Here is a 9,289-nt window from a genome sequence, read left to right on the forward strand (position 1 = left end):
AGCAGCCAGCAAAGAGCGGCTCAGCCCCACGGGAGCCTTCCTGCCCCAGCAGGGTCAGCACACAGCAATAAATTAACCTCTCTCCGGAAGGGAGCTGGAGCGGGTCACATTCCTTCACGGTATCGGTGGCCGTCGCTCCGAGCTGCCCTTCGCCTCCTTGGCTGGCCTCTGGCGTGCTAAATCCCAGCCTGCCAGCGAGGGTTCAGGGGGCACCGCTCACCTCCCGCGCCTGGGGATCCACCAGCTGCTGCCGGAGAGGAGGAGGGAGGCTGGAGGAGAGGGCAGGGACCTGCCTGGCGGCTCTCAGAGCTCCGACTGGAGGGAGAGAGAGAAGAAATTGTAAGCTGTGAAAAGGCAGCCGAAACCAGGAGGAGAAGCGAGCGGCACTGACCCTCCGGACGGCGTGGATCCAGCCGAGGTAGGCGCGGACGCTGGTGTAGACGCCGGGCGTGCTGGGGGTGCCGCAGCCCTGGCCCCAGCTGACGATGCCCACCACCTGCCAGCGCCCGCCCGCGTAGAGCAGGGGCCCGCCGCTGTCCCCCTGCGAAGGACAAACGGCCTGAGCGGGGCTGGGGACCCCGCAGCCCCCAGCGCGGTGGGGGCCGGGGCTCACAGCTGCAGCACTTCCCCAGAGGGCACCTCTCCCCTGTTCTGTGGATAGGTGCGGACCCCCCCCTCCTTCTGGCGCAGGGACCCCCCACCTGGCACGTGTCCACCCCGCCCTGGGGCAGCCCGGCGCACAGCATCCTCCCGGTGACCTCCCCGTGGTACGCGGCCAGGTTGCAGCTCTCCTGGTCTATGAGCTTCACCTCCGCCTGCTGCAGGGTCTCCGACAGTTTGCCTGCGGGCAACGGGGCTGCTCAGCGGGGCGAGCGGGGAGCCCACCGGCCCCATCCCCTCCGCGAGTGGTGCTGGGGGGCTCTGCCCTGCTCACCGTGCTCCTGCGTGTACCCCCAGCCTATCACCCACAGGGATGTGCCCGGCACCAGCTCCTCATCGAAATAGGGCAGGCAGATGGGCTTGCTGCTCTCTGGAAGGGAGAGGTGGGCGCAGGAGGTGTCTGGGGGGCTCACCCTGCTCCCCACCGCTCACCCGTGGCCCTTTGCCTCTGCGAGCCCCTGCCCCGAGGAGGCGCGAGCCGCCTCTCACCTGAGACGCGCAGGGGAGAGCGCAGCTTCACCAGCGCGATGTCGTTGTCCTTGGGGGACGCGGGCGTCACCTCGGCCAGGAAGACCTTCTCCACGGCGAGGGTGGCGGGGCCCCAGAGGAGGTCGGAGCCGGCCTTCACGCGCCAGCTCTGGACGACGGGGTTGTTCCTGGGCACAGACACGGCTGTCACCGCTCCCCTCCGTGGCTCTGCCGCGGGGACAGGCAGCAAAGCCCTGCCCGCGCGCTGCCCTGCTCAGCATCGGGAGCTGCGCTGGACCGAGGGGCACAAAGCCCCGTGCGGATGGGTTAATTGTGGGATATTTAAGCAACATGTGGCTTAACCCCGGAGGGGCTCAGCCTGGCCTCGAGGACCGCCCCAGCCCTGGCACGTCGGTGCCAGAGGCGGGCGACTCACTTGAAGCAGTGCGCTGCCGTGAGCACCCAGCCGGGGTCGATGATGCTGCCGGCGCAGACGTGCTCCTGCCTGTACTGCAGGCTGACCTGCCACGGCCAAGCCTCGATGGCGGCGGGGCTGCCGCCCAGCACGCGCGGGGCCCTGCTGCTCTCCCCGCAGCCCTCTGCCAGGGGACGGAGCGGCGACAAGGCGATGCGTTAGCTGGGGTGGTGGGGAGAGAAAGAGCCCCTGCTCTGCCCCTCTCCATCCTCGGGGCTGAGCGGGGATGGAGGCTCCCGCGCCCAGGTCCCTCACCCCCGTGACACTGCCTGTCACCCCTTTGTGGGCCACTTGCCACCCCCCTTTTGTCCTCTGCACATCGTCCCCAGGCTCGCTGAAATAGGTTCACCCATCCCTTGCCTTCTCCAGCCCCCCAGATGGATTAGTTTAATTGGGGTAATCCATCAGCAAAAGGAACCCATCCAGGCAGCTGGTCCAGCCTCCCTGAGGTGTTTCATTTCGGGGAGGTTTATACTGCCTTAACAAGGGGGGCAGTAATTAAATCCAGCTTTTCTTGGTCAAACAGTACGGGAACCAGGGACCAGAGCCGAGCTCTTGGAGCCACAGCACGGCACACGGGGCCGTGCCGGGAGCGAGGACCGGGAGCAGCAGGAGGCCCTGCGTGCCCGCAAGCTGCAGACAGCCTCGTGATACTCACTGGAGCAAAAGAGCGAAACAACCAACCCAGAGAGGCATTTCCTGGAAGAGGGAGGAAAAGGGCTGGAGGTGGTGGAGGAGAGACTCCGCGGGCAGGCATGGCAGCTCCCGTGCGGGGCGAGGGGCACGGCAGCCCCCCTGCCCAGCCCCACCACTCACCTCCCCGGCTCGGGCAGCTGGAGGCTGCCGTTGCTCAGCACGACATCGCGGGGAGGCAGGGGCTGCCCCGCGCCCACCTCCTCCGTCGCCCGGAAAGTGGGGGTGCTGAAAGACATGGGGGGGCACGGGTCAGGGAGGGGTGCGCAGCGCCAGGCACGCTCCCGACGGGGCACGGGGGCTGGCAGAGGAGAGGTTTGGGCTCCGACTGAGGGGAAGACGGGATCACCCCATTTGAAAACTTTAGGGACTGAAGCGGTACAAATAGGTCCTAAAAGTTTGCCCGTGTCCCCAACAAAGAGCTGGTGAGACAGGCGGGGTGCAGGAGCTTCAGAAGGGAATGTGGAGCCTGTGCCAGGGAGCAAGGGAAAGACCTGGGCTCAGCGCAGGCTCCTGGAGGGGCGCAAACACGGGAGCCCACCTTCTCCCTGGTGTACCCCTAACTTCCCTCAGAGCCTCCCTTAGTCCGGGGCTGGCCCCGAGCGCGCAGGGCCGGCCCGCTGCTCCCCCGGCTCGGCTTTAGCCAGCCCCGCACACCCGCTGCTGGCCCCGGGCTGGGTGCAGGTGGGTCGCATCGCGCTCCCCGCAGGTGCGGGCAGCCAGCCCTGCCCGCAGCTGTGCCGCATCCCCGCCCGGCCCCCGGGGGCTTTAAAAGGGGCGTGCGGAGCCCGGCCCCTCCCCAGAGAGCCCCGTGAGCAGGGAGGGTCCGGCCGAGCTCCGCGTGTGCCCCCGGAGGGGCTGCCCCGGCGAGGTGGGTGTGTGTGCCGTGCGGGGGGTGAGGGGAGCAGGGCAGGGGGCCCGGGGGCTGGGGCACAGCAGGGGACACGGGGCACGCTCCTGTGCTGGCACGGGAGGCTGCCAGGGCTTCTGGCACAGCAGCCAGCTCCTGGGGACGCGCAGCGTGCTGGGGATGGACTGGGAGCACCAGTGCAGAGCTCCGGGGGCTTCAGAGCCCCCCTGGAAAGGAGCTTTTGTGCGAGAGGGGTGGACAAAGCCGACGAGAGAGGCGTGGGGAAGGCAGGCGGGTACCTCCTGTAGCCCATCTGCTCGCAGGTGGCTTTCGCCAGCGCCAGGCTGAAGTGGTCGTGGCAGACGCAGGACCAGGCGCCGGTGCTGCTGTCGAGCACCTGCAGGATGGATCTGTCTTTGGAGACGCGGGCTGGGGACAGACACAAAGTCAGCTTTGCCCCGGGGGACCGGAGCAGGCGGAGGCTGGCAGGGTGTCCCCGACTCACCTCCAGCCGGTGGCCCCTCAGGGACCCACTGGGGACAGTCGGCCTCGTCCTCGCCCTGCAGGCAGTCCGCCTGCCCGTCGCACACCTGCTGCAGCGGCACCAGCTTCAGGGGCTGTTCGCAGAAGAAGTAGTGGTAGTCCAGGTAAACCTTGACTGGGGGGAAAGGGGGAGCTCAGCGCTGAGCTCGGGCTGCTGGGCAGGCTCAGCGCCTGCCTTCGGGGGCTCAGCAGGGAGGCGGCTGAGCCCTGGCTCCAGAGCTGTGTTGGCCGAGCTGTGGCCATGCCCGGCAGCGGCAGGAGGAGAGGGCAGAGGAGAGCAGGAGCCGTACCCAGGAACCCCACCGTAACCAGGCAGGCTAGGCTGAGCACCGCTGCCAGCACGGGGATGCCGATCCGCCTGAAGGACTCCAGCGCCGTGGGGGCTTTGCATCTTCTGCTGGGACCTGCAACGCGGAGGAGCGTGGCCCTGCGTCACCCAGCCCGGCAGCACCCGCACCCCTGGCTCCCGTGGGCATTACCTCTGCCGTTCAGCCGCTCGGAGGCCAAATCCTGCAAACCAGAGGGGAAAACCAGTCACCGAGCTGGAACTCCAGCTCAAAGGCAGTTGGCAGGTGGGGAGGGTCTGTAGCAGCGTGGCTGGCTGGCCCCGTGGCGATTCCCATGCCAGGCGCACAGCTAACGAGGTCGGGCACCCCTGGAAGGGTACCCTGGGAACGTAGAGGGTCAGCTGAGCCTGGGCAGGCACGGAGGCTGCTGTCTCCTGGGCTTGCTGGAGAATTAGCAGGGAACCTGCCCCAAAAACCTACGGCTGGGATTGCTTTAGACCTGCTGGGGATGGAGGCGGCAGCGGGGGGGGTGGCACGTCCTGGTGTGGCAGCACTTGGCTCTGCTGTCACCCGGCATCACCGGCTGCGTTGTTCCCGTGTTCGATGGGGGCTGTATTTGCCTGGCCCGGTGCGGGGTCAGAAACGGAGTGGCACAGCCCGAGCCCTCCCCGACAGACTGCTGGAGCGGCTGGAGAAACCAGCCTGGCCCGTGGGAGCGAGTGCTCTGGGGCGGGGAGGGAGGCTGTGCCGCTGCTAGGACACGCTGTAAACACAGCCAGGGAGCAGCCAGCGCCGGGGCGAGGGATGAGCCAGGCGTTGATTCCACCCAAGCTCTGCAGAATTGTTCTCCTGTGATAGCTTCTCGGATGAGAGATGCCCACTGCGGCCGGAAAGGTGCCGTGAGCTGCCCCAGCCGCTGCTGAAGGAGCCGTCCCTGTCCTCGGTGGGTGGGTTGGTGCTGGGCAAAGACCAGAGCCCCTTTGGGGGGGTTCGGGTGGGCACAGCACGTTTCTGGTGCCCTGTTCGGCAGCCGTGCCAGTGGCACACTCTGGAGCTGCTTCCTGCGCCGTGGCAGCGTGCCCCTGCCCTGCGGAGGCTGCCGGCAGCGCCCCGGCTCTGCCCTCGCACGCCCGTCCAGCCCCAGCGAGCGCTTTGCCTCCGCTCTTGCCTCGGGACTCTGCCACGACAGGTAGGACGAGTTTTTCTGCGGCTCCTGTGCCCAGCATGAGCAGAGGGCAGGGCGATCAGGAACGCTGCAGAACCCCCCCAGCTCCAGCAGCGTGGTTCGGCAGGGTTTGGGGTGCAGGAGCTGTGGCTCCTTTGGCTGCCCAGCTGCGGAGCAGGGCGCTTTTCTCTGGGCAGCAGAGCCCTGGAGAGGGTTGTGTTCATTGTTCCAAGCGAGAGCCCCGGTGCCATGGCAGGGCTTGGCGGCTGGGGACGTGGCCAGGCTGCTCCGAGGCTGGCAGGAGGGAGCGGCGAGCCCTCCCTTGCCCGGTCACGGCTTGGGCATGTTCAGCCGCGCACGAACACTCCACCAGCAGGATTTTACAGGCAAGTGCGCAGCGATTGTTTGCATGTTGAGGCACAAAGATGGCTTGGATTTATGTGCTGCCCCTCGCCCGGCCAGGAAACGTTGCCCTCCCCATCAGAGCCCTCTGCACGGCTTGGGCTGCTGTTTTCGGCTGCTCCTCAGCCTGGGAACAAGGAGTGACCTGCGCAGGAGAGGACCGAACCAGATTCTGCCCGGTGCTGGCGGGGCTGTGGGCACGTGGCTGTGCCCCAGCACGCAGCCGCCTGGCTCCTTGGGGAAATGCCAGGGACCTTCCTCTGAGCAGCTGGGCTTGTCTGGCGCCGAGGCCGAGCGTGGGCAAGTCATGGTGGGCACCCAGCCCTGGCTGGGCTCTGCACAGCCCCTCGGGTCTTTCTGGCTCCTGTGAGGACGCTGGGGTGCTGCCAGGGCATCCCGGCTCCAGAGCAGCTCCCGGGGGCACGGAGCCCAGCTCCTGCTGGCAGGGAGTCAGGGAGCAGGAGGGCAGGGTGGGAAGGGGAGCGCATCTCCTGGGCTTCCCACCTTGGCTGCCCTTCCCGAGCCGCTTCTCCGCAGCGCCGGATGCCTGCAGGAGCCCTGGGAGGTTTGTGATGCCGGCCCGCCTCGCTCCCGAACGCCGCCTACGTCCTCCAGCGCAGCCAGCCGAGGGCACGTGCGCCTGGTCCTTCCTCGTGCTGACCTCTTGTGTTACCGTGGGCCTGGGCCGGGCATCACCCTGATAATGGGTTCCTAACGGTTCCTTGCGGGAACGGTCCCAGGGCCCCGCGGCGCGGCTGCCCCTGCCTGCCCACGAGCTGCCCGTGCTTGTGCCCATCACGTCGTCTGGCGTCGGGCTCCTTCTGACAGGTCTGGTGTGGACGCAGGTGATGATGCTGTGGTGCTGGCTGCCTTCCCACCTAGAGAAGGTGTTGCCCACTGTTGATTTTTTTCTTTTTTTTTGGCGTTTTCCTCAGTGCATGAACATCCTCCGTTTCAGATTGGCAGCTCGGAGCTGCCCAGGGGCTGCCTCTCCATGGCTGCCTGCTTGCTCTCAAAGCCGTGCTACAAGCAAGAGCTGCACTAGTTAAACTTGAAGCAAAGTGAGGGCTGTGCCAGCTCCTGCGTGGAGTGGACGCACGTGCTTTCCTGGAGGGCTCAAGGCTACCGTGACTAATTGTTCTCTGGGAGCACGTTAATGCTGCTACAGCCACTCCGTGCAAATGCCAGCCCGTGAGGCACGGACTCCTGAGGAGCTTCTGTACATGTGCCATCGGAGCAGGCTTGGGCACCCGGGGCTGCAGCCGGGCTTGCCACGTGCCCTCCGGGGCACACCGAGGTGCTGTGCCAGCTGCTCCCGGACCAGGGGAGGCAAACCCCAGCCACAAAGGGTGCGGGGTGCCCGGATCCCGGGCTGACTCCTGGGCTACAGGGGGTTTAACCCATGGGTGTGTGCAGCCGTTGCCCCTGTGCAGGGAGCGAGTTCCCCAGCCCGGAGGGGATGGTGTCCCGGTGCGTTGCTGGTGGAGGGTTTTACGGTGCCCGGTGAGCTGGGCCGTGCGTGGCTGCCCTCTGTTAAGGAAGCCTTCTCCTGCGAGGGAGGGACTGCATGCCAGGCTGGGGTTTGGTGGCCATGGCTTTGCTGGCAAAAGGCACTGCAGGAAGCCGAGGCGAGTGTGTCCCTTGAGCTGAGCAGAGGGATGGGCAGTCCCGCAGCGGGGCAGGGCACCAGGCATTGCCGAAGAACCAGCCCCTTCTCGGGGGGATAAGACGCTCCAGAAGGGCACATTCCTCTTGGCAAGCAGACTTGCGAGACACACTGACTTGCTTGTCTGCCTCCCTCTCTGGGACACGGCCAAGGCGAGCCACGGAGAACCGCGGGAGCGAGAGCTCGTGGGGACAGCCAAGCGCCGTATCCAACAGCCAAGCGCCGTATCCCACAGCCACAGCGGGGTGTTGAGAGAGACGGGTGAAATCCCTCCCTGCTGGGATGCTGGGGGGGCCAGGAGCAGCAGCGCTTGGGAGCCTGGGCTGCCTCATGGCCAGCAAACTGCTGCTGGCGGAGCTGGGCTGTGGTTGCAGCGAGCCGTGGGGTGTGCGGGGTGCCCGCTCCTGAGGCTGGGGGCTGGCGTGCAGGGAGGGGGCAAAGCTTTCGGTAACTCACCATGTTCATCCAGCTCTGAGGTGCCTGCAGAAACCTGGCAAATCTCCTCCGGTCTGGGGCACAGGGAGGCCGGGGGTGCCCAATGCCCAGGGAGCCGGGGCTGGTGCTGCTCCCACCGCCCCGTGCCTGCGCCGCGCTGCACCAGCACTGGGCCAGGACCGCCCCAGCGCTCCTTAAAACCCACGGCAGGAGTTGTGAAACAGGATTTATGATTTGTATGGTAATACAACACCGCTCTATCAGCAGCACCTGCAGCAATCTCGGAGCATCTCCCACTGCAGGTGACTCACCTCAGCGGCTGTCACCGCACGGCTGATCAGGAGGGAGCTGGCTGCCGGGCAGGACGGGTCCTGCTCCCCTCCCGGTGCTAGAGGAGCCGCGGCCGGCCCGCTCTTCGTCTCTTCCGCGTTGCACAGGGTTGTTTTCAAACAGAGGGTTTAGTAGGTGGAGGAGGAAAGGAGAGTTTATGCGTGAGGTCACGGGGCCGTTCTCTGCTCCTGTCTGCCGGGTCACTCGGTCTGTGTGTCCCTGGCAGCCCCAGGGTGAAGGGAAAGGCGAGCGGGTGCCCGTGGCAGGTTACCCCTGGGGGTGCAGGCGAGGGGAAGCACGTGGGAGCAGCTGGTGCTCTGGGCAGGCTGTACTGTGGCACAGCAGTGCTGCCTGCCCGTTCCTACCCCGCTGGGATGCTCCTGGGCTGCTTGTGGAGGTTTACAGGGGCTTGATAACCGTGCTCAGTGCCGAGGCCGGGTCGGCAAGCGGGGGACTGCTGTGCGAGCTCGGGGGTGGCTGTGCCCTGCTCTCACAAACGCGTCCGCTGCAGAGCGGCTGCCCCGCGTTGGGTCAGCTCGTGGATGTTGCGCAGGATGGGGCTGGCAGGGGCAGGTGGGGAGAGGGGCTCGTACAGCCCCGGGAGCTGTGCATGGCTCCAATGTGAAGCCAGACTCCACGTCCAGGAGCAATCGCCGTGGGATGAAGAGCGGCTTGCTTTAGCCTGCTGCTGGCAGCGCTGCCAGGCACGATGGGCACTGAGGTTTGGGCATCCCGGACCTGCAGCTCCTCGGCCAGGGAGCTGTGCCATCTCTGTGCCACCTCACCCCCGCCACAGCAGGGACCCTGTGCTCTGGGGAGAGCGGGCAGCGTAACCCAGTAGCCTGAGCAGGGATCCTGGCATCTGCGGGTAAGGGGCACTCTACCTGTACTCACTGGTGAGGATCCAGCCCCTCTCGGGAGGGTGCCCGGCGCTACTGCGGTAGCTTTCAGCCTGCAAACTGGTGTAAGGGGCTGCACACACAGCGGGGATGGGCAGAGGCTCAGTCCCATGAACCCAGCCCCACGTGCGCAGTAGCAGCCCTGCGCCGTGCCACGCAGACCCCCTCGAGGCATGGGCAGCCCTCCCAGCGCATCCCAGTGCCAGCCCACGCGCTGCCCAGCCTGACCCTGCTGCCACGAAGGGAGGGCAGCCCAGGAGCGTCCGCGGGGTGGGAGGTGGCGCGGCGTGGAGCAGCTCTCCCTCCTCGGAGGCGAAGCGAAGGCTTTGAGGAAGCAGCTGAGGTTTGCAGATGTTATGTCACGGCTCCGCCGCCTTCGGGGCTTTGCTTCCTGGAGAGCGGCTGCGTTTCCAGCC

The 9,289-nt window shown here is 66.8% G+C and overlaps 1 protein-coding gene across 1 annotated transcript; it reads right to left on the minus strand.

The window, feature by feature from the left end:
* Positions 1-202: 202 nt before the first annotated feature.
* TMPRSS4 (transmembrane serine protease 4) lies at positions 203-7,674 on the minus strand. Its single transcript, XM_068418151.1, has 13 exons — positions 7,666-7,674; positions 4,169-4,199; positions 3,980-4,093; positions 3,652-3,804; positions 3,446-3,575; positions 2,420-2,524; positions 2,262-2,302; positions 1,565-1,727; positions 1,150-1,316; positions 935-1,030; positions 702-841; positions 392-541; positions 203-247 (listed from the first exon to the last, which is right to left on the minus strand). The coding sequence occupies exons 1-13, from the start codon at positions 7,672-7,674 to the stop codon at positions 203-205; spliced, it is 1,344 nt and encodes a 447-aa protein (XP_068274252.1).
* Positions 7,675-9,289: the final 1,615 nt, after the last annotated feature.

The sequence above is a fragment of the Nyctibius grandis genome, chromosome 25 (genome assembly GCF_013368605.1).
Source record: "Nyctibius grandis isolate bNycGra1 chromosome 25, bNycGra1.pri, whole genome shotgun sequence".
Classification (NCBI taxonomy): domain Eukaryota; kingdom Metazoa; phylum Chordata; class Aves; order Nyctibiiformes; family Nyctibiidae; genus Nyctibius; species Nyctibius grandis.